Consider the following 25,087-nt stretch of genomic DNA (forward strand, 5'->3'; position numbering starts at 1 on the left):
GCCCTTGGAGGCTTTGAGTCTTTTTCTGGATCCCTGGAAACAGTCAAAGAGAGACCCTTCCTTCCTATGCTGCTGGATGGATTCTAAGTATTGAGCTAGACACCTTCTCACATCTAATGTGTGGAATTTTTCCTCTTTTTTGTTTTTAGGGTTTAGGCAGAAGGAAGGAAGGATTATCTCCTGGGACCTGTGAAATTTGGACGCAACCTTGGGTAGATAGGCAGGGTCAGTTCTCAGGATAACCCTATCACCCAGGATTTGTGTAAAGGGAGGCCTCGCAGATAGGGCCTGGAGCTCACTTATTCTACGGGCAGATGTTAAGGCTGTCAGAAGGGCCGTCTTCAGTGATAAAATTTTAAGGGATATTGAATTTATAGGCTCAAACGAGGGTTCTGTTAGAGCTGACAAGACCAAGTTTAAGTCCCAAGTTGTTATTCTTTTTATGTTTATGGGTTTCGATCTTATAGCAGCTTTTATAAAACGTGTTACCCATGGATTAGCAGCCATGTTTTCACTGTATAATGCTCCCAAGGCCGCTATTTGCACTTTCAGGGTGCTTACTGAGAGGCCCAGATCTAAACCTTTTTGTAGAAATTCTAACACCTTAGGGATTTGGACCCCATCTTGTAACTTCACCCCAGAGGAGGACAGAAACTTTTTCCAAGTTTTGCCGTATATTTTAGTGGTTAACGTTTTCCTACTTTTTAACAGTGTGGAAACTAATTTATCCGAAAAGCCCCTTCCCTTTAGTAGTGACCCCTCAAGTTCCACGCTGTCAAGTGGAGACTCTCTGACTGAGGGTGGAGCACCAGTCCCTGTGATAGGAGGTCCGGAAGATCCGGAAGAACCCAGGGATCGGTGACCGATAGTATCCTCAGCCAGGAAAACCAGGTCCTTTTGGGCCAGAAGGGGGCTATTAGAATGAGTCTTGCCCTGTCCTGTCTGATTTTCTGCAGAACTGCCGGGATAAGTATAGGAGGGGGAAAAGCATATGCGAGACCCTGAGTCCAGGGAATCGTGAATGCATCCAGCGCCTGAGGGCCCCCCCTGGGGTCTAGAGAACAAAATTCTTTTACTTTCCTGTTTTTTACATTGGCAAAAAGGTCTATTACAGGGACCCCCCATAGTTTGGAGATCTGATCGAAGATGCTTTGATTTAGAGTCCATTCCCCCTGTTTTAGATGGGTACGGCTTAAGAAGTCTGCCTTCTGATTTTCTACTCCTCATATGTAGCGCAGAAAGGGATAGGAAATTGATCTCTGCTAAACTGAAGATTTCGGAAGTGGCCTTCATAAGGGCGTGAGATCTGGTCCCCCCTGGTGATTCAGGTAGGCCACCACTACCTGATTGTCCGAAAATACCCGGACATGATGCCATTGTAGGTTGTGAAGGAAGGATAATAGAGCGTGGCCCACCACCCAGAGTTCTTTTTGGTTTGAGGAAGCTTTGTATTCCTGACCCCTCCAGATTCCCTGAATGACACTGTTGCCCAGGTGAGCTCCCCACCCCGTGGGACTCGCATCTGTGGTAACTATTCGAGATACCTCTGTTACCCAAGAGACCCCTTTTGACAGGTTGTTGGGATCCAACCACCAAACTAGGGAATGAATAGTGGTTGAATTTAGAGTGATGTGGTCTTCTAGACGTCCCCTTAGTGTATTCTGTTTTTTTCAGAATGTCCCACTGGAGGTTTCTCGTGTGGAGTTGTGCCCACTGGACTGCTGGGAGGCAGGCAGAAAGGGACCCCAGCAATGACATTGCCGCTCTTTTGTCAAGGGGATCCTTCAGGGTTCCCATGTCCTCAAAGGGCAAAGCAAATTTTTTTTGAGGCCTTGGCTACTGCAACGTCAAGTTTAGGGGCCTTATCCCATGAAGTAGAAGCCTCTTCCTCGAAGGGATATTTCCTTTTATGGGAGGGTACCGACGAGTTTTTCTCTCTGGCTTTTCCCACTCCCTTTTAATTAAGGCTTGGATGTTTTCATTAATAGGAAAGACTCTGCGCTTTTTTTGTCCTAATCCACCGAACATTATGTCCTGTACTGATTTGTCAGCCCGGGGATCTATGACTCCCATGGTTGATCTGACTGCCTTCACAAGTGCATCGACTTCATCTAGAGGAAAGCAGTGACGGCCTCCACTCTCGTTATCCGAGGAAGAGGAGGAGGAATCCCGTCTATCTGAGTCTCCAATGTCAGAAATAGAGGAATCGGAGTGGGAATAGGGTATGGGAGATTTATCTTTAACCCTTCCTCCTCTAAGGGATTTAAACACTGTCTCTACCTCCTGATTTTATTACGGATCGTAATTCAGAGGTGAAGTTTGGGGTTTCCTCACAGAGGACTCGTCCTATACTGGAATCACACAACTTCTTATCCCAGGACTGCAGTAAGGAATTTTCACACAGTGGGCAGGTTCTGTGTTTAGTTTTCCCCGTTCTTTTCCTTGCCTAAAATAAACGGAGAAGAGAGGACCCCATTATACTAGTGAACATTCACGAAGATCACTCACCCATCTTGCGCAGCCACTGGTACCGGTTCTGGAGGAGGTGTAGGATCCTGTATTCGATCCGTAGGTGGTGGTCTCGGCTGGTTTACAACACTGGAGCCTTTACTATGCTGTGTGGAATGGCTGCTGGATCGGGTATGGTGAGTGTCGGCAGGGGACCTCTTCCTTTGCACATCTGGCTTGCGCTGGTGGTGGCGCTGCTGCTGTGGCTGCGGCTGGAGCCGCTGATCGCTGTCCTCCATGGTTTTGGACGGCATGCAGCAATGAATTGCGCATCACTCCTCGTTTAAAACATGGCACCAATACCAGCCCCCTCCTCCATGGCTGCGTCACCGGGAAAGTGCTGATTCTCTTTTTTTTTCCCCCTTTCTCTTCTGCGCATGCGCGCACTGCCCGGGACCCGGAAATGAATAGGCACTATATCCGAATCCGGAAGTGCCCATTCTGGCGCGGTCTTCCTGGCGTCCGGGTCCCTGAAGCCCCTACCTCCTATCCGGAGTGGTGGCTGCGCTTCCCCCCGCACACTCTGCAGACCCATCGGTCCCAGCAGTGGCAGCATCGGACACCACGCCAGCAGTGACAGGGGCCTCACCGCTGCCATAACCCGACTGGCCGGCTCCGGTTCTTCATTCAGGTACCGATCCTAGAAGGTTCCCCGTCAGGGACAGGAAACCAAACTGATGCAGGCGAGAGGTACCGCCCTTTTATCCTGTAGGTTTCCTGTCCCTGAAGGGCAAATCCCCTCTCTCTGGTAGTGCTGTCATGGGAGACTGAGAAAAACAAATTGTATGCTCCGTTTTCTCCTATAACCATTGGGCTAAAACAATATTTGTGTGGTGAAAAAGTAAAAGTTTTCATTTTTTATCTTCCACATTGCCATTAAAGGGAAGGTGCCATGATTGTAAATTGTGTATTAATAATTATTGATTATATACCGTAATCAATTATTTTTAATGCAAAATTAAATGAACCACTTTAATAGTTTATTAACTTTTACTTTTGCCACTGGGAGCTGCCATTTTCATCAGTGTGGGCGTAAGTATCTGGGCACGACACTTGCACACTTCACTTACGGCAACCATGGGCATAACAGACTGTAGTCGGACAATGACCGCATCGGTTGCATTTAGGCCGCTCCTCCTGCCTCTCAGCTGTGACCTGCCAAGGTGGGAGGACATCGCGGCCATTATGTTTTCTTGGCTTTATATTCCCCTGTCATCGCAGGAGGGAGTGGTGATTGCAGCCTGTAACTAGATGGGCATTTCCTGAAGGAACTACATGGTGCTTGAACAGCGCTGCCAGCTTTACAGCAGCACTTACTTATCACACACAGGACGGGGGGCACTTATCACACACAGGAAGGGGGGCACTTACTTATCACACACAGGACGGGGGGCACTTACTTATCACACACAGGACGGGGGGCACTTACTTATCACACACAGGAAGGGGGGGCACTTACTTATCACACACAGGATCGGGGGCACTTATCACAAACAGGACGGGGGGGCACTTATCACACACAGGACAGGGGGCACTTACTTATCACACACAGGACGGGGGGCACTTATCACACACAGGACGGGGGGGCACTTATCACACACAGGACGGGGGGGCACTTATCACACACAGGACGGGGGGGCACTTATCACACACAGGACGGGGGGCACTTATCACACACAGGACGGGGGGCACTTACTTATCACACACAGGACGGGGGGCACTTATCACACACAGGACGGGGGGCACTTATCACACAGGATGGGGGGCACTTACTTATCACACACAGGACAGGAGGTAACTTATCACACACAGGACGGGGGGCACTTATCACACACAGGAAGGGGGGGCACTTATCACACACAGGACGGGGGCACTTATCACACACAGGACGGGGGGGCACTTATCACACACAGGACGGGGGGGCACTTATCACACACAGGACGGGGGGGCACTTATCACACACAGGACGGGGGGGCACTTATCACACACAGGACGGGGGGGCACTTATCACACACAGGACGGGGGGGCACTTATCACACACAGGACGGGGGGGCACTTATCACACACAGGACGGGGGGGCACTTATCACACACAGGACGGGGGGGCACTTATCACACACAGGACGGGGGGGCACTTATCACACACAGGACGGGGGGGCACTTATCACACACAGGACGGGGGGGCACTTATCACACACAGGACGGGGGGGCACTTATCACACACAGGACGGGGGGCACTTATCACACACAGGACGGGGGGCACTTATCACACACAGGACAGGGGGGGCACTTATCACACACAGGACGGGGGGGCACTTATCACACACAGGACAGGGAGCACTTACTTATCACACACAGGACGGGGGGCACTTATCACACACAGGACGGGGGGCACTTACTTATCACACACAGGACGGGGGGGGCACTTACTTATCACACACAGGACAGGAGGTAACTTATCACACACAGGACGGGGGGCACTTATCACACACAGGAAGGGGGGGCACTTATCACACACAGGACGGGGGCACTTATCACACACAGGACGGGGGGCACTTATCACACACAGGACGGGGGGCACTTACATATCACACACAGGACGGGACCACATTCAAGAAGTTTATTAACCCTTCAGGTGTTTTACAGGAATTCTTGGAATGTTTAAAAGAAAAAAAATAACATTTAACTTTTTTTCGCAAAAAATTTACTTCAGCTCCAATTTGTTTTATTTTACCAAGGGTAACAGGAGAAAATGGACCCCAAACATTGTTGTACAATTTGTCCTGAGTACGCTGATACCCCATATGTGGGGGTAAACCACTGTTTGGGCGCATGGGAGAGCTCGGAAGGGAAGGAGCGCCGTTTGACTTTTCAATGCAAAATTGACTGGAATTGAGATGGGACGCCATGTTGCGTTTGGAGAGCCCCTGATTTGCCTAAACATTGAAACCCCCCACAAGTGACACCATTTTGGAAAGTAGACCCCCTAAGGAACTTATCTAGATGTGTTTTGACAGCTTTGAACCCCCAAGTGTTTCACTACAGTTTATAACGCAGAGCCGTGAAAATAAAAATTCTTTTTTTCCACAAATTATTTTTTAGCCCCCTGTTTTGTATTTTTCCAAGGGTAACTGTACAACAACTTTTGGGGTCCAATTTCTCCTATTTGTCCTGAGTATGCTGATACCCTATATGTGGGGGAACCACCGTTTGGGCACATGGGAGGGCTCGGAAGGGAAGGAGCGCCATTTGGAATGCAGACTTAGATGGAATGCTCTGCAGGCGTCACGTTGCATTTGCAGAGCCCCTGATGTACCTAAACAGTAGAAACCCCCCACAAGTGACCCCATTTTGGAAACTAGACCCCCCTCCCCAAGGAACTTATCTAGATGTGTTGTGAGAACTTTGAACCCCCAAGTGTTTCACTACAGTCGTGAAAATAGAGGGTTCAAGCCACCATAAATATAAGAAATCGGATTACAATATGTTGCTTGAACCTAGAGGGTTCAAGCACCATAATTAGTATTACAGTACAGGCTGCGATAACCGCTCACTGCCGACATATTCAGAGCACAGCAGGGAAATGTCACACTGCTGTACCCTGAATAGGATGCAGCAATTCCTGGGAGAGGAGGGAAGGTAAGTACAAGTTTTTTTTTTTTTCCCCCCACACAGCAGTGGTGCCGTAAGATCACCGGAGCAGATCAGCTGATGAACTCTGGTGACCTCTCTCACGGCAGCTCAGTGATACACTGCGGAGCGATTACCTCCTGTAAGTGTATCACCGGCTGTCTTTGAGAGCAGTCATACCACTGATGTGACTGCTCTCAAAGTGATCGGGATCATCGTGGGACATTATGGACTATGTTCTCTGCAGACAGATGAGGAATATTGTGGTTTATTATTTTATTTTTGTTGCAGGAGACGTTGGCGTCGGTGGATTAGGTGCTCGGTCAGTATGGTTTAATTAAGATTCAATAAAGGAGTCTGTGTCACTATTTCAAATAAAGGACTTTTTTCTGGGTATCTGTGTTTTCTTACAATGTGACTACGGGGTTATTAACCTTTGTCAGGCTGCATAATTTTACAACGTTAACAGGCTGCAGTGGTACAATTGTACCTTCATATATATTTTATTGAAATTTGGCCAATATATTCTGGACCAAAACTGCAGAGATGTCACGAAATTTCAGCCCTCTACGCCTTTTTGAAAAAAAAAAAAAGTTATTGCAATTTTAAAACGGAATAGTTACAATTGTACCTACTCAGCCGGACGAAGGTTAATGGGGGCATCTTATAGATGCCTCTCCATTGGGCTTGATGTCACCTGACAATACAAAGGTGACATCGACCCCACAACTATTAGCCCACTTGCCACCGCTACAGGGCAAGTGGGAAGAGCAAGGCTAAGTGCCAGAATTGGCGCATCCTATAGATGCGCCTTTTCTGGGGCGGCTGAGAGATGATGGTTTTTTGTCTGGGAGGGGCCACTATCCATGGTCCCTTCCTAGGCTATTAATATCCGCCCGCAGCTGTCTGCATAGCCTTTGCTGGTTATTATAGGGTGGTACCAAATGTAATTTTTTTTTTTTGGGGGGGGGGCCCATTTTAATAGCCAGTAAAGTATACAGCTGTGAGTTGATATTAATAGCCTGGGAAGCTCCATGGGTGTTACCCCCTTCCCAAGCTATAAACTTTTGCCCCCAGCAATTTGTAATACTTTTTAACAGAATTTAAACATTCTTAACATTTTTTTCAATTGCTAAAAAAAACATTTTTTGATGGCACCTTCCTTATAATTCATTTGAAGCCCCCTAAAGGATTAATAAACTTCTGAAATGTGGTTTTGAGCTCTTGGAGGAGGTGGAGTTTTTAAAAGTCTCATTTGTGTATTTTCTGTCACATAGGCCCCTCAACGTCACTTCAAATTGGATGTTGTCCCTTAAAAATAAATACATTTGGTTTTGAAAATTATTTTTGGAAAAAATTGCTGATTAACTTTTAGCCCTCATAACATCCTTTTTAAAAATGATGCTGATGTAAAGTAGACAGACTTGTAAATGTTGTTTATTATCTATTTTTTAACTCTGGTTTAAGGGCATAAAAATTAAGTTTCAAAATTGCAAAACTTTCAATTGTTTTGTGTGAAAATTTTCATCATTAAAAGCAAATCATATGAACCAAAATTTAGCGCTAATCTGAAGTACAATCTCGGAGTCTATGGGATCCGTTGAAGCGTTCCAGAATTATTACCACTTAGTTACACGGGTCAGAATTGAAAAAATTGGTCTTGACATTAAGGTGAAAAACAAGCTGAGGGAGAAAGGAATTAAAAAAAAAAAAAAAAACCTCAGTGTCCATGCCCTTTACGGGCACAAAAATAAATGTTTAACTAAAAATATAATTTCTAAGCAAAAATCACACAATAAACATAATGTAACTTTTTAAAATTATTATTATACATGCAGGTCTGTAATAAAAAAAAAGTGCATTGGATTTTTCAATGGTTTGTGAGATTTTTTTGCGCTGAATATGTGAAAAATGCTAAAACAAAAATTCCATCCCTTTCAGGTTTTCTTGTAAAAGTTGTGTTTTAGGTGCACGGCTGCTGAATTTGTTATGGAACAAGACACTTTGTGAGAAAGTCCCGATATGAAAACTTCTTATTGAAAAAAGATTTTTAAAATGAAGATGAGGAATACAAAAGAAATAGGAGGGAAATGCGGGGGGAGAGGGGGAGAAAAATGCGGGGGAGAGATGAAGGAAATGGGGATAGTGCGGGGGAGAGAAGAAGGGAATGGGGACAGTGATGGGGATAGTGGCGGGGGGGAGAAGGAAATGGGGACAGTTATGGATATAATGTGGGGGAGAGAAGAAGGAAATGGGGAGAGTGTGGGGGAGAAAAGGAAATGGGGACAGTGATGGGGGAGAGAAGATGGAAATGAGGACAGTGTGGAGAAGGAAATGGGGACAGTTATGGATATAATGTGGGGGAGAGAAGAAGGAAATGGGGATAGTGTGGGGGAGAAAAGGAAATGGGGACAGTGATGGGGGAGAGAAGATGGAAATGGGGACAGTGATGGGGAGAGTGCGGGGGAGAGAAGGAAATGGGGATAGTGCAGGGTAGAAAAGAAGGAAAGGAGGACAGTGATGGGGATAATGCAGGGGAGAGAAGGAAATGGGGCTAGTGTGGGGGAGAGGAAGGAAATGGGGACAGTTATGGGGATAGTGTGGGGGAGAGAGGAAGGAAATGGGGACAGTGATGGGGATAGGGCCGGGGGGAGAGGGAAATGGGGACAGTTAGGGATATAATGTGGGGGAGAGTGATGGGGGAGAGTAGAAGGAAATGGGGATAGTGATGGGGAGATTGTGGGAGGAAAGAAGAAGGAAATGGGGATAGTGCAGGGGAGAGAAGGAGGAAATGGGGACAGTGATGGGGATAGTGTGGGGGAGAGAAGAAGGAAATGGGGACAGTGATGAGGATAGTGCCGGGGGGGAGAAGGAAATGGGGACAGTTAGGGATATAATGTGGGGGAGAGTAATGGGTGAGAGAAGAAGGAAATGGGGATAGTGATGGGGAGATTGTGGGGGGAGAGAAGAAGGAAATGGGGATAGTGCAGGGGAGAGAAGGAAATGGGGACAGTGATGGGTGAGAGAAGAAGGAAATGGGGATAGTGCGGGGGAGAGAAGGAAATGGGGACAGTTATGGGAATAGTGCGGGGAAGAGAAGAAGGAAATGGGCATAGTGTGGGGGAGAGGAAGGAAATGGGGATAGTGTGGGGGAGAGAAGAAGGAAATGGGGACAGTGATGGGGATAGTGCGGGGGAGAGAAGGAAATGGGGACAGTTATGGGAATAGTGCGGGGAAGAGAAGAAGGAAATGGGCATAGTGTGGGGGAGAGGAAGGAAATGGGGATAGTGTGGGGGAGAGAAGAAGGAAATGGGGACAGTGATGGGGAGAGAAGAAGGAAATGGGGACAGTTATGGGAATAGTATGGGGAAGAGAAGAAGGAAATGGGATAGTGTAGGGGAGAGGAAGGAAATGGGGACAGTTATGGGGATAGTGTGGGGGAGAGAGGAAGGAAATGGGGACAGTGATGGGGATAGGGCCGGGGGGAGAGGGAAATGGGGACAGTTAGGGATATAATATGGGGGAGAGTAGAAGGAAATGGGGATAGTGATGGGGAGATTGTGGGGGGAAAGAAGAAGGAAATGGGGATAGTGCAGGGGAGAGAAGGAGGAAATGGGGACAGTGATGGGGATAGTGTGGGGGAGAGGAAGGAAATGGGGACAGTTATGGGGATAGTGTGGGGGAGAGAAGAAGGAAATGGGGACAGTGATGAGGATAGTGCCGGGGGGGAGAAGGAAATGGGGACAGTTAGGGATATAATGTGGGGGAGAGTAATGGGGGAGAGAAGAAGGAAATGGAGATAGTGATGGGGAGATTGTGGGGGGAGAGAAGAAGGAAATGGGGATAGTGCAGGGGAGAGAAGGAAATGGGGACAGTGATGGGGATAGTGCCGGGGAGAGAAGGAAATGGGGACAGTGATGGGTGAGAGAAGAAGGAAATGGGGACAGTGATGGGGATAGTGCGGGGGAGAGAAGGAAATGGGGACAGTTATGGGAATAGTGCGGGGAAGAGAAGAAGGAAATGGGCATAGTGTGGGGGAGAGGAAGGAAATGGGGATAGTGTGGGGGAGAGAAGAAGGAAATGGGGACAGTGATGGGGATAGTGTGGGGGAGAGGAAGGAAATGGGGACAGTGATGGGGGAGAGAAGAAGGAAATGGGGACAGTGTGAGGATAGTGCGGGGGAGAGAAGAAGGAAATGGGGACCGTTATGAATATAATGTTGGGAAGAGAAGAAGGAAATGGTGATAGTGTGGGGGAGAAAAGGAAATGGGGACAGTGATGGGGGAGAGAAGATGGAAATGGGGACAGTGATGGGGAGAGTGCGGGGGAGAGAAGGAAATGGGGCTAGTGTGGGGGAGAGGAAGGAAATGGGGACACTTATGGGGAGAGTGGGGGAGAGAAGGAAATGAGGACAGTGTGGAGCAGGAAATGGGGACAGTTATGAATATAATGTTGGGAAGAGAAGAAGGAAATGGGGATAGTGTGGGGGAGAAAAGGAAATGGGGACAGTGATGGAGGAGAGAAGATGGAAATGGGGACAGTGATGGGGAGAGTGCGGGGGAGAGAAGGAAATGGGGATAGTGCAAGGTAGAAAAGAAGGAAAGGAGGACAGTGATGGGGATAATGCAGGGGAGAGAAGGAAATGGGGCTAGTGTGGGGGAGAGGAAGGAAATGGGGACAGTTATGGGGATAGTGTGGGGGAGAGGAAGGAAATGGGGACAGTTATGGGGATAGTGTGGGGGAGAGAAAAAGGAAATGGGGACAGTGATGGGGATAGTGCCGGGGAGAGAAGGAAATGGGGACAGTGATGAGTGAGAGAAGAAGGAAATGGGGACAGTGATGGGGATAGTGCGGGGGAGAGAAGGAAATGGGGACAGTTATGGGAATAGTACGGGGAAGAGAAGAAGGAAATGGGCATAGTGTGGGGGAGAGGAAGGAAATGGGGATAGTGTGGGGGAGAGAAGAAGGAAATGGGGATAGTGTGGGGAGAGAAGAAGGAAATGGGGGCAGTTATGGGAATAGTACGGGGAAGAGAAGAAGGAAATGGGCATAGTGTGGGGGACAGGAAGGAAATGGGGACAGTTATGGGAATAGTACGGGGAAGAGAAGAAGGAAATGGGATAGTGTGGGGGAGAGGAAGGAAATGGGGACAGTTATGGGGATAGTGTGGGGGAGAGAAGAATGAAATGGGGACAGTGATGGGGATAGTACTGGGGAGACAAGAAGGAAATGGGGATAGTGTGGGGAGAGAAGAATGAAATGGGGACAGTGATGGGGATAGTGTGGGGGAGAGGAAGGAAATGGGGACAGTGATGGGGGAGAGAAGAAGGAAATGGGGACAGTGTGAGGATAGTGCGGGGGAGAGAAGAAGGAAATGGGGACAGTTATTGGTATAATGTGGGGGAGAGAAGAAGGAAATGGGGACAGTGATGGGGATAGTGTGGGGGAGAGAAGAAGGAAAGGGGACAGTGATGGGGATAATGCAGGGGAGAGAAGGAAATGGGGATAGTGTGGGGAGAGAAGGAAATGGGGACAGTGATGTGGATGGTGTGCGGGAGAGAAGGAAATGGGGACAGTGTGGGGAGAGAAGAAAGAAATGGGGACAGTGATGTGGATAGTGTGGGGTAGAGAAGAAGGAAATGGGGATAGTGCGGGGGAGAAAAAAAGGAAACTGGGATAGTGTGGGGAGAGGAAGGAAATGGGGATAGTGTGGGGAGAGGAAGGAAATGGGGACAGTTATGGGGATAGTGTGGGGGAGAGGAGCAGGAAATGAGGACAGTGTGGGGGAGAGGAAGGAAATGGGGACAGTTATGGGAATAGTACGGGGAAGAGAAGAAGGAAATGGGCATAGTGTGGGGTGACAAGAAGGAAATGGGGACAGTGTTGGGGAGAGAAGGAAATGGGGATAGTACAGGGGAGAGAAGAAGGAAATGGGGAAAGTGATGGAGATAGATCTAATAAAAATCTGTTTGGGTTTCTGCCATTTGTTCGTTCTGGAAGACGCATCTTGTTGTGGTCCTGTCCACTGCTCTATGGAGTACTTCCCTCCTGTAAGCTCTGAGCCATTTCAGTGACACAAGTTTAGTACTTTTTTTTTGTTATCCCTTTTAATTTCTGTTATTGTATGGATCGTATTGTTTTGTTCCCATTTCATAAAAAAATATACAAAGATTATACAACACTGTTTACTTTTCTGGATTAAATATATAAAATGTGATTTCTCTGTTCCTCTTGCTTTGTAAACCGCACCCCTGAAGCAATACGCTATCTCAACAGGTGTCCAATCACTGGTGGCAGCAAGTAATTCCCATTGTCACGATATGCACTGACTCAGCAGGGGGCGGTCAGCGGGCGGCATGACACTCACAGAACGGGATGGTATAGGGGAGAGTAAGGCTCTACCGATAGGGAATGAGGGATGGTCACCTCCTGCTCAATCCAGAGCCTGTCCTTCCACTCCCCTAACACCCTAAGTTGGTTCTTCCCCCCCCGCCCCCCACATCAGCTGACCTAGCAACTCTGCAACTGCAGTACACAGCCAGCAAAGAAAACTGACATTAACCCCCGCTGGCCTGAATGGGAAAAAAAGCTACATTTAAAACAGAGTGGAACCAGAGCAGCCGCAAATCCAAAAATGGATTGCGACATTGTCTTTATGATTAGAGGCTGCAGAGTGGTGGTTCGTGAACATCTGGCAACAACTGGGAGATATCTGCGGGATCTCCCAGCTGTCTTCTCTGACCATGTATATTTGTAAGTTCAATTCATTTCAATTTTTTAAATATCCAAATAACTTTTAAAGCCTCCAAATAACTAAACAGCAGATTTTATGGCTGTTTTTTTCCTGAATTAAAGGAGTAAATTCAAAGGAAATAGAAACATATGACAACAAGGTGTCTTATTACTGAATCCGCTGATGGCTTTAAAAGTACGCAAAAACTACAAGTGTGTTTCCAGCGTAACATGAATGTTCTATGTGTGTCTGCTGTATGTCTCAAAAGATAAATCACAAAATGTTTTTTTTTTTTTTTTTTTTTATCCTAACAGAAAATTGCAGCAGAAACTCTGAGGAAAACTTAGCGTTATCACTGAACTGTAAAGTAGAAGATGAAGCTATGCATCACTCCTCAGGAGAAAACCTTATAGCCATTCATGGTACAGATCTATCACCTAATTTCTCTATGAAGTATGAAGCACCATCTCATGACCAATTACAGATTGCAAGAATTCATACAGTGGAGAAGCCGTACTCCTGTTTAAAATGTGGGAAATGCTTCAGAAATAAAACACATCTTGTTACCCATGAGAGAACACACACAGGAGAAAAGCCATTTTCATGTTCTCAATGTGGAAAATTTTTTACAACAAAATCGATTCTTGTTAATCATCAGAAAATTCATACAGGAGAGAAGCCATATTCATGTTCAGAATGTGGCAAATGTTTTATAAATAAATGGCATCTTGTTAATCATCAGAAAATTCACACCGGAGTGAAGCCATATTCCTGTTCAGAATGTGGGAAATATTTCACAGAAAAGGCAAATCTTGTTTCACATGGGAGAATTCATACAGGAGAGAAGCCGTATTCATGTACAGAATGTGGGAAATGCTTTACAGATAAAACAAGTCTTGTTACACATGAGAGAGGCCATACGGGAGAGAAACCATATTCATGTTTTCTGTGTGGGAAGTGCTTTATAGATAAATCAAATCTTGTTAGACATGAGAGAACGCACACAGGAGAGAAGCCGTATTCATGTTCACAGTGCGGGAAATGCTTCACTGGTAGACAAAATCTCGTTAGGCATGAAAGAAGTCACAGAGGAGAAAAGCCGTATTCATGTCCACAATGTGGGAAATGCTTTATAGATAAATCAAGTCTTGTTATACATGAGAGAATTCACACAGGAGAGAAGCCGTTTTCCTGTTCTCAATGTGGGAAATGTTTTACAACAAAAAAAATTCTTGTTAGACACGAGAAAATACACACATGTGAGAATCCATTTTCATGTTTAGAATGTGGGAAATGCTTTATAGACAGAGCAAGTTTTGTTGCACATGAGAGGAGCCACACAGGAGAGAAGCCGTACTCGTGTTCACTATGTGGGAAGTGCTTTACATATAAATCAAGTCTTATAAAACATCAAAAAAGTCACTAAGAATGTTTTGATTGTTCAGTATATGGAATGGGGTTTACAAGTAAATATTTTATCAAAGAATTTGCATTGAAAGGAGAAACTTTGTAAGAGCAAAAGACAAAAAAAATTTCAGTAGAATTAGCTTAAATCTACCAAATACCCAAATCCATCTTTACCCAGGATCTATTAGGAAAAAAATTGTTGTGGCTTTAAGGAAGAAAAGAAGAGCCTTGATTTACTTTCTAAGCTAGAATATCAGCACAGACTCTGTTTCTTATTAGTGTTATCCAGAAACTCATAGTGAAGGAGAATTCATAGTGAATGAAAAAAGCAAACTTTCTTTGAATATTTCCAAATTTGATCTTCATTCAAACATTTTAAAAATGTAATGGTGGTGGAACTGAAAAAGTTTGACTCAAGTACCTGGTATTGCTCCTTTTGGCAAAAACATTCTAATATACTGTACTTTAATTACGGTATGTTGCACTCCCATTTTTGTAATTCATATCCTGATGCAATATAATAACTAAAATACGCAAGTGTGAATGAGGTCGGACTGTCTCCTAGTTTCTTATATAGGGGATTTTGCTTCTTTCCATGGAGCGGGTTCACTGCCGGTTTTACATTCTCCTCAGTATCTTATTGGGATTTTGAACCTCACTTTGACTTGACTTATTCAAGAACTCTCTCCTATTCATACTCTCTAGTCAGTGTCCGTTCTTTCTGGTAAAATGCTGTCATTAAATTTTGCTAAACATGTCTTCTAATCTTTTGGTCAAATAACAGCTTCTTTACACAGCACAATATTCTAAAATCTTTGTTGTTTGCCTTTGTTTTGTTTTTTTGTTCGGCGTCATTTTGCTGTATTTTCAACTTTTGCTGCTTTCTGCCGCCATCAATAGCAGTGAAAGCTAAATAAATTCTCGGGTTCTTTAGATGAGGACAGAAGTCTGAGACTTGCTCTTGATGGGATCTACTGCTCGGGATACAACAAATATTGTGTGAAATATTCTTGCCATACAATTGTTTGGTTATCTTCGCTCTTCAGACTTCTAGGTATTAATGATGAGCGAACATACTCAGCTGCTAACCAAGTGTCTTTGGTGTGCTCAAATAACATGTTCAAGTCCCCACAGCTGCATGTCTCTCGGCTGTTCAACAGCCGCAACACATGCAGGGATTGCATAACAAACAGGCAATCCATGCATGTGTTGCTGCTGTCGATCAGCCAAGAGACATGCAGCCGCTGGGACTTGAACATATTTTTTGAGCACAACAAAGAGGTAACGCCTTATCTGAACACGTTTGTTCATCACTACTAGGCATCCTTTATCTTTCTGAAGGTCTCAGTCCGGTCTGAATCCCGACATGGTAATACCACACATGAATGATATCAGATGAGGCCCGTTCCTCCTCGTTACTGTTTTAAAGGGTTTGTTAAATTGTTAAAATTGCAAAGTCCTTGAAAAAAACAAACACCTTTGCACTTTACCTCTTATTAAAAACCCTCTCGATTATCAAGAACGGAGTGGTTTTTAATTCTTTTGTGTGCAGCTCGTTGCCACCCTGCAATCCTCAGAGTGGCCAGCTAACCAGCGAGCTCACACTACTTGTCGACTTTATGCTTTACAGCCTGTAAATGCCACTCTGAAACAGCCTGGATACAACCAGCTTCATAGCTGCTTGGCTGCCTTTCCTAAAAACATGAGAGAACGTTCAAGCACAACCATGCTCCTGGTCTGAACGCTCAATTTTCAGCATCGCACCGCTCCCTGACAAGTAGGAGGCTGGGGAGCAGTGCGCTTCTAAAGAAAAGATGAGAACGCTCCTTAAGGGTATGTGCGGACGATCCGGAAGTGGCAGCACATGTTCCCTGCATCCAAAGCTCTGCCGTCTATTAAACACAGGTGAATCCGCATGTGTTTATTGAACCGTGCGGATTCACAGCATCCAGTACATTATATGGGTGAAATTTATCTTGCAGAGACTACCGTCTCCGCAAGAGAAATTGACATGCTGCCGTCTGGAGAGATGCGCCGCTTGTCCGTATCTGTGGGTGAGCCGCGGGCATCTCTGGATGCAAAATGACCATGGGATTTCTTAACATCTGGACACTGCACAAGTACGCAGCGTTCAACATGCAGCGTTTACTGATCGTCTGCACATAGACTTACTCATGAGTGCTCGCTCTCCTGACAAGCCGTCAAGCCATTTCCGACTCTCCCATACACTGGAGTGCTCGCTCTCCCGACAGCCATCTCAGCCGACTCTCGCATACATAGGAGCACTCGTTCTCCCAACAAGCCATCTCAGCCAACTCTCTAATACACAGGAGCACTTGCTCTCCCGACAGCCATCTCAGCCGACTCTCGCATACATAGGAGCACTCGTTCTCCCAACAAGCCATCTCAGCCAACTCTCTAATACACAGGAGCACTTGCTCTCCCGACAGCCATCTCAGCCGACTCTCCCATATTCAGGAGCGCGCGCTCTCCCATACACCAGAGTGCTCGCTCTCCCGACAGCCATCTTGGCCGACTCTCCCATACACGGGAGCACTCGCTCTACCAACAGTCATCTCAGCCGACTCTCCCATGCACTCGCTCTCTCAACCGTCCTCTCGGCCGACTTTCCCATACTCAGGAGTGCTCGCTCTACTGCCAGCCATCTCATCCGACTCCCATATACAGGAGCGCTTGCTCTCCCGACCACCATCTCAGCCGACTCTCCCATACACAGGAGCACTCGCTCTTCCGACAGTCATCTCGGCCGACTCCCATACAAAGAAGTGTTCCCTCTCCCGACAGTCATCTCAGCCAACTCTCCCATACACAAGAGCGCTCGCTCTCCTGACAGCTATCTCAGCCGACTCTCCCATACAAAGAAGTGTTCCCTCTCCCGACAATCATCTCAGCCAACTCTCCCATACACAAGAGCGCTCGCTCTCCCGACAGCTATCTCAGCCGACTCTCCCATACACAGGAGCGCTCGCTCTCCCGACAGCTATCTCAGCCAACTCGCCCATATACAGGAGCGCTCATTTGTCCAAATGCCCCTGTGTTCCCCATGAAAAAGAAGCTAGCTGACATGTTGGGCTTAACATTGGGAGAACAATGCAATTGGCAGTCCGAAACGGGACATGTGCAATCAACATCTCTCCTGAGCATCAGCCAGCTTGTGCCACCATACATGATAGACCTTTGTCCTAACCCATCAATATCGGTGGGTTCAACTGACATTAGTCTAATGTGTATGGAGGCCTTTAGCCTGGATTCCTGTCTTTCCGCATTCTACACCAATCTGATAAGGAAAAAGGAAAAGTTTTTTTTCTCATAGTATAAGTGAAGTTATAGTCTAAAAGAGTTTTACAAAAATGACTGAGAACCGTAGCCACATGAAATAGTTTATAGAATAGCAGTGTGTAGGTGTATGACTGTGCAACCAAGTTAATTGGCTTGAAGTTAATCTAAAGGCCAGTCAATATCGGTAAGTTCTTCCTCCCAACTTTTCCAACAGATGCTCCGGCCCATCTGATTATTTGTTCACTGGGAGATAAGCTACTGCTGAGTCTGTGATAGAGAACACAGTCGTGCTTGACCGAGTATTCCTGTGTATGGGGACTCAAGGGGGAGCTGGTGACTGAATGGCCATCCAGTGTACAGCTATCTGGTGTGCATCGGGCTTAGGCTACGTTCACATTAGCGTTGCGCGCTGGTGCGTCGGCGACGCAACGCGCGACGCACCAAAAACGCGCGCAAAAACGCTGCGTTTTGCGACGCGTGCGTCGTTTTTTGACGAAAATCGGACGCACGAAAAATGCAACTTGTTGCATTTTCGTGCGTCCGATGCTAGCGTCGAAAACGACGCACATGTCGAAAAACGCTAACAAAAAAACGCACGCGTCCCCTATGTTAAACATAGGGGTGCGTCGCCGACGCAACAGCGACGCACATTAGCGTAACGCTAATGTGAACGTAGCCTTAAAGGTACCTTCACACTAAGCGAGGTTGCTAGCAAGATCGCTGCTGAGTCACAAGTTTTGTGACGCAACAGCGACCTCAGTAGCGATCTCGCTATGTTTGACACGTAGCAGCGACCAGGCCCCTGCTGTGAGATCGCTGGTCGTGTCGGAATGGCCTGGACCTTTTTTTGATCGTTGAGTTCCCGCTGGGTAGCACACATCGCTGTGTTTGACACCTTACCAACGACCTCGTTGACGACTCAGACACCGAAACATAGGCGTGCATTTGCGTTGCCTTTCCCGCACCCCTCTGCTCCGATTGGTGGTTGCTACTGCGTTCTGATTGGCGGTCATGCCTTCAACAGAAGGCGACATAGTAGCGCTTCCATCCTTTGTTCCTGACCGCGTGGTGGTTTGCAGATCATTGTAGAGTTCTCCGTCCTGCGACTCCTCTTCGATTTATCTATTCTTCAACGGTTCTTCTGACACCTTTTGTGCACGGTAGGTATCGTTTGGGGTCTCAAATGCGTTCCCACCGAAGGGCTATTGTGTCGCCTCATAAGGCAAGGCCGCCACCAATCAACGCAGTAGCGACCACCAATCGGAACTGAATGGGCGCGGAAAAGGCAACGCAAATGCACGCCTGTGTGACTACAACGTCACACAGGACGTCCCTCATCGAGGTCTGAATCGTCATAATAGCTGCCATGTGACAGGGTCACAACAACCAACGACATCGTTCTACAGGTCGCCGCATCGCTGCTGCGTCGTTGGGAAGATCTCACTGTTTGACATCTCACCAGCGACCACATAGCGACGCAGCAACGATCCCTGACAAGTCGTATCGTTGTCGGGATCGCTTTAGCGTCGCTAAGTGTGACGGGGCCTTTAGACCAGGCGTGACCAGAGTTCTGATAACCATCTACAGGCCATTGTCTCGGCTCAGTATGTTTTCTGCCTCTGTGGGTAAATCTGATTATAAAATGATTTTTCACTCCTCAAAATTATATGAAATATACAGCAACAAAGTAAAACACTCGTGTCTACACATAGCGGTGATGTATGATATTGGCATGTCCATATTCACAAAACCCATGGTCATCGTTTTATGTTACACCACAAATGCATTCAAGTTTTTAGTTGCAATTTTAAAAGTACTAAAATAAGACGTCACAAAACAAACAAAAGTCTATTCTGCTTCCTGGAGAATCGTAAGACCAGAAGAAATTACTTGGAGGTTGAAATGAGCCCCCAACCCTCCACCATTTCTAATTATTACACAAAAAGATTTTTCCAAATTTACTGAATTGTTCACATATTTAACTAGGATGGTTGAGGAGGGGGAGATGTTGGACCCTTTTAAGGACAAAGCAATTCATCATTTTTGTTTTCATTTTCCCTCTCTTTCAAGCGCCGTATTTTTTTCCCACTGACAAAGCCACATGAGGGTTTGATTCTTTTCCTTTCTGGAACTAGTTGTATTTTTAAATGACACTGTCATGATCCAGACCGGGTTTTGAGTCCTGTCATCCCCTTTCTCCGGTCTGGTCATGCTAGGGGTTAATTTTTTTAGCCTCAGTCTGGTCTCAAGTTTGCTATTTATCGTTGCTGTGTCCTGCAGATCATGTCATTTATAGTTCTTCCTTCGGCGTGTGTAGCTGACTCTGGTATATCCTGATTTGTCCTGCTGTGTTAACTCCCCTGGTTTTGACTTGGCTTGTATCCTGACCTGCTTCTGTTTTCTGTCTTAAAGGGACACTGTCACCTGAATTTGGAGGGAACAATCTTCAGCCATGGAGGCGGGGTTTGGGGGTTTTTGATTCACCCTTTCCTTACCCGCTGGCTGCATGCTGGCTGCAATATTGTATTTAAGTTCATTCTCTGTCCTCCGTAGTACATGCCTGCACAAGGTAATCTTGCCTTGCACAGGCGTGTACTATGGAGGACAGAGAATGAACTTCAATCCAATATTGCAGCCAGCGGGTAAGGAAAGGGTGAATCAAAAACCCCGCCTCCATGGCTGAAGATTGTTCCCTCCACATTCAGGTGACAGTGTCCCTTTAAGCTTATTGGCTCCTGTTACTGACCTTTTGGCTTGTCTTTGACTCTGTGTTTTGTCTATTCCTTTGGTACTGCGCTGCTGACTAGGGTTGAGCGAAACGGGTCGTTCATTTTCAAAAGTCGCCGACTTTTGGCAAAGTCGGGTTTCATGAAACCCGATCCGACCCCTGTGCGGGGTCGGCCATGCGGTACGCGACTTTCGCGCCAAAGTCGCGTTTCAATGACGCGAAAAGCGCCATTTCTCAGCCAATGAAGGTAAACGCAGAGTGTGGGCAGCGTGATGACATAGGTCCTGGTCCCCACCATCTTAGAGAAGGGCATTTCTGTGATTGGCTTGCTGTCTGCGGCGTCACAGGGGCTATAAAGGGGCGTTCCCGCCGACCGCCATGTTACTGCTGCTGATCTGAGCTTAGGGAGAGGTTGCTGCCGCTTCGTCAGAAGCAGGGATAGCGTTAAGCAGGGTCCATTAACCACCAAACCGCTTGTGCTGTAGCGATTTGCACTGTCCAACACCACCTTCGGTGTGCAGGGATAGTGGAAGCTACATTTTTTTTTTTTTCCTCAGCGCTGTAGCTCATTGGGCTGCCCTAGAAGGCTCCCTGATAGCTGCATTGCTGTGTGTATGCCGCTGTGCAAACCAACTGCTTTTTTCAAAGCACAAATCCTCTTGTTCCTTCCTTTCTGCACAGCTATCTTGTTTGTTTGTCCACACTTTTTATTTAATTTGTGCATCAGTCCACTCCTTATTGCTGCCTGCCACACCTGGCTGAGATTACTGCAGGGAGATAGTAATTGAAGGACAGTTCCTTTTTTTTTTTTTTTTGTGGGAGATTAATATTGGCATTTCTGCTAGAGTGCCATCCCTGTGTGTGCCATCTCTCACTCAGTGGGCCATAGAAAGCCTATTTATTTTTTTGCTTGATTTGGGTTCTAAAATCTACCTGAAAAAATCACTACATCAATCAGTGGGAGAAAAATATTGGCCTCAGGGCTTGTGTGCCACTCCTGACTCCTGTGTGTGCCATCTCTCACTCAGTGGGCCATAGAAAGCCTATTTATTTTTTTGCTTTATTTGGGTTCTAAATTCTACCTGAAAAAATCAATAAATCAATCAGTGGGAGATTAATATTGGCCTTTGGGCTTGTGTGCCAGTCCTAAGCGTGCCACCTCTCTCACAAATAGTGGGCCATAGAAAGCCTATTTATTTATTTTTTTTTTGGTTTTATAAATTCTCCCTGAAAAAAAAAAGGGAGATTAATATTGGCCTTTGGGCTTGTGTGCCAGTCCTAAGCGTGCCATCTCTCTCTCTCAGATAGTGGGCCATAGAAAGCATATTTATTATTTTTTTTATTGGGTTTATAAATTTTCCCTGAAAAAAAAAGGGAGATTAATATTGGCCTCTGGGCTTGTGTGCCACTCCTGACTCCTGTGTGCGCCATCTCTCAGTCAGTGAGCCATAGAAAGCCTATTTTTTGTTTTATTTGGTTTCTAAATTCTCCCTGAAAAAATCATTTTATTTTATTTGGTTTCTAAATTCTTCCTGAAAAAATCATTTTATTCTATTATTTTTTTTTCTAAAGTCTCCCTGAAAAAAAAAAAAAAATCAGTGGGAGATTAATATTGCCCTTTCTGCTTGTGTGCCAGTCTTGACTCCTGGGTGTGCCATCTCTCTCTCCAATTGTGGGCCATAGAAAGCCTATTATTTTTTTTGCTTGATTTGGGTTCCAAAATCTACCTGAAAAAATCACTACATCAATCATTGGGAGAAAAATATTGGCCTCTGGGCTTGTGTGCCACTCCTGACTCCTGTGTGTGGCATCTCTCACTCAGTGGGGCATAGAAAGCCTTTTTTTTTTATTTGGTTTCTAAATTGTCATTGGAAAAATCATTTTATGTTATTTGGTTTCTAAATTCTTCCTGAAAAAATCCATTTTATTTTATTTTGTTTCTAAAGTCTCCCTGAAAAAAAATAAATAAATAAAAAAAACAGTGGGAGATTAATATTTACATTTGTGCTTCAGTGACAGTCCTGCGTGTGGGGCATCTCTCTCATTTGGTGCCACCAAAAACAGAGTGTGTAACATTGTGCCTGATTTTCGTTGTGGTCTCACTCACCTGTAAAGGGGTAGCTAAATCATACTGAAGTTATAGCTCACCGTGTAAGTTGTGTGACAGCAACAAATACTGTTACTTTGGTTACGTTTTTAAAACAATGAGGAAGTCTGGTGGAAGAGGTCGTGGCCGGGGGCGTTCATTGTCAGCTGGTAATGAGGGTAGTGGTAGTGGTGGAGCATCAGGTGGTCGTGTGAAAAAAAATATTGCACCTAAGTCTGGAGCTGTGGAGCCAGGTTCGTCGTCTGGCTACACAAGGCCTCGAACGCTCCCTTTTCTGGGAGTAGGAAAACCGCTTTTAAAGCCGGAGCAGCAAGAGCAAGTTTTGGCTTATCTTGCTGACTCAGCCTCTAGCTCTTTTGCCTCCTCTCGTGAAACTGGTAAATGTAAAAGCAGCGCGTCGTTAGTGGATGTTCACGGTCAGGGACAAGTCGCTTCCTTGTCCTCTTCAGCAAAAACAACAACAGAGAAGAATGCAGCAGGCGACACAACGGGTTACTCCATGGAGCTCTTTACACATACCGTCCCTGGCTTAGAAAGTGAAGCAGTTAACAGTCCATGCCCATTACAAGTTGAATCTGACATGGAGTGCACTGATGCACAGCCACAGCCAGACTACTATGCTGGTCCTTTGACTCAGACCACAACATTGCCCTCGCAGGGTATGATCAAGAATCAGACCCTGATGAGACTATGTTGCCCCATCACGAACGCTATACCACAGACCAACACGGTGACACAGACGAAGTTGCACACGAGCTACAAGAAGAGGTAATAGATGACCCAGTTCTTGACCTCGATTGGCAGCCATTGGGGGAACAGGGTGCAGGCGGCAGTAGTTCTGAAGCGGAGGAGGAGGGGCCGCAGCAGGCATCAACATCGCAACAGGTTCCATCTGCCGGGCCCGTATCTTACCCAAAACGCGTGGCAAAGCCAAAACCTGTTGGAGGACAGCGTGGCCATCCGGTTAAAGCTCAGTCTGCAATGCCTGAAAAGGTATCCGATGCTAGAAAGAGTGCAGTCTGGCATTTTTTTAAACAACATCCAATTGATCAGCGCAAAGTCATCTGTCAAAAATGTTCAACTACCTTAAGCAGAGGGCAGAATCTGAAAAGTCTGAATACAAGTTGCATGCATAGACATTTAACCACCATGCATTTGCAAGCCTGGACTAACTACCAAACGTCCCTTAAGGTTGTAGCACCCTCGGCCAATGAAGCTAGTCATCACCAACCGTTACACCGATGCCTCTACCTTGTGCCAGTCATTACACTGGTTACCCATCCACTCAAGAATCCAGTACAAAACTACTACCCTCATCCACAAAGCACTCCATGGCTCAGCACCACCCTACATCTCCTCTCTGGTCTCAGTCTACCACCCTACCCGTGCCCTCCGCTCCGCTGATGACCTCAGGTTAGCATCCTCAATAATCAGAACCTCCCACTCCCGTCTCCAAGACTTTACACGTGCTGCGCCGATTCTTTGGAATGCACTACCTAGGATAATACGATTAATCCCCAATCCCCACAGTTTTAAGCGTGCCCTAAAAACTCATTTGTTCAGACTGGCCTACCGCCTCAATGCATTAACCTAACAATCCCTGTGTGGCCTATATTAAAAAAAAAAAAAAAATTAATTAACTGGTTCATGCAGCTTTACATGAACACCCAAGCCTTACACTATGGCTGGTCCGAATAACTATAGCAATTGTTACCATCCACCTCTCGTGTCTCCCCTTTTCCTCATAGTATGTAAGCTTACGAGCAGGGCCCTCACTCCTCTTGGTATCTGTTTTGAACTGTATTTCTGTTATGCTGTAATGTCTATTGTATGTACAAGTCCCCTCTATAATTTGTAAAGCGCTGCGGAATATGTTGGCGCTATATAAATAAAAATTATTATTATTATATTTATTATTATCAACGCAACATCCCTTCCGGCAGTGTAGGGCCACCATTTTCCGCACCACCTGCAGTATCTGTGCAGGTTTCTTTGCCAGGCCAAAGCAGTCAGGGTCAGGGAATCACCAGTTTCGTAGTAGGAAACACTGCATCTAGGGCACCGGCGGCAACAATACCATCTCCCACTGTCTCTCAGTCTGCCATGTCCACCGGCACCCCCGCTAGTTCCACGATCTCCAGCTCTCCAGTCCAGCTCACCCTACATGAGACTATGGTTAGAAAAAGGAAGTACTTAGCCTCGCATCCGCGTACACAGGGTTTGAACGCACACATAGCTAGACTAATCTCGTTAGAGATGATGCCCTACCGGTTAGTTGAAAGCGAAGCTTTCAAAGCCCTGATGGACTACGCTGTACCACGCTACGAGCTACCCAGTCGACACTTTTTTTCCAGAAAAGCCATCCCAGCCCTCCACCAGCATGTTAAAGAGCGCATCGTCCATGCACTCAGGCAATCTGTGAGCACAAAGGTGCACTTGACAACAGATGTATGGACCAGTAGGCATGGCCAGGGACGTTACGTGTCCATCACGGCACACTGGGTAAATGTGGTGGATGCAGGGTCCACAGGGGACAGCAAGTTTGGGACAGTTCTGCCTAGCCCACGGTCTAGGAAACAGTTGGCTGTAGCCGTTCGCCACCCCTCCTCCTCCTCCTCGTCCTCCTGCAGAAGCGAGAGCTCGTCCACAGACCGCAGTCGCACAACCACTCCATC

At 46.4% G+C, this 25,087-nt stretch overlaps 1 protein-coding gene across 1 annotated transcript in view; it reads left to right on the plus strand.

Moving 5' to 3' along the window:
- LOC138643505 (zinc finger protein 850-like) overlaps positions 1–25,087 on the plus strand; it is a 184,680-nt gene that overhangs the window by 27,173 nt on the left and 132,420 nt on the right. Inside the window, exon 9 of the mRNA XM_069732403.1 lies at positions 13,185–14,294. Coding sequence (XP_069588504.1) covers positions 13,185–14,294 — 1,110 coding nt within the window. The remainder of the gene's footprint in view (positions 1–13,184; positions 14,295–25,087) is intronic.

This window comes from Ranitomeya imitator, chromosome 6 (assembly GCF_032444005.1).
Source record: "Ranitomeya imitator isolate aRanImi1 chromosome 6, aRanImi1.pri, whole genome shotgun sequence".
Classification (NCBI taxonomy): Eukaryota; Metazoa; Chordata; class Amphibia; order Anura; family Dendrobatidae; genus Ranitomeya; species Ranitomeya imitator.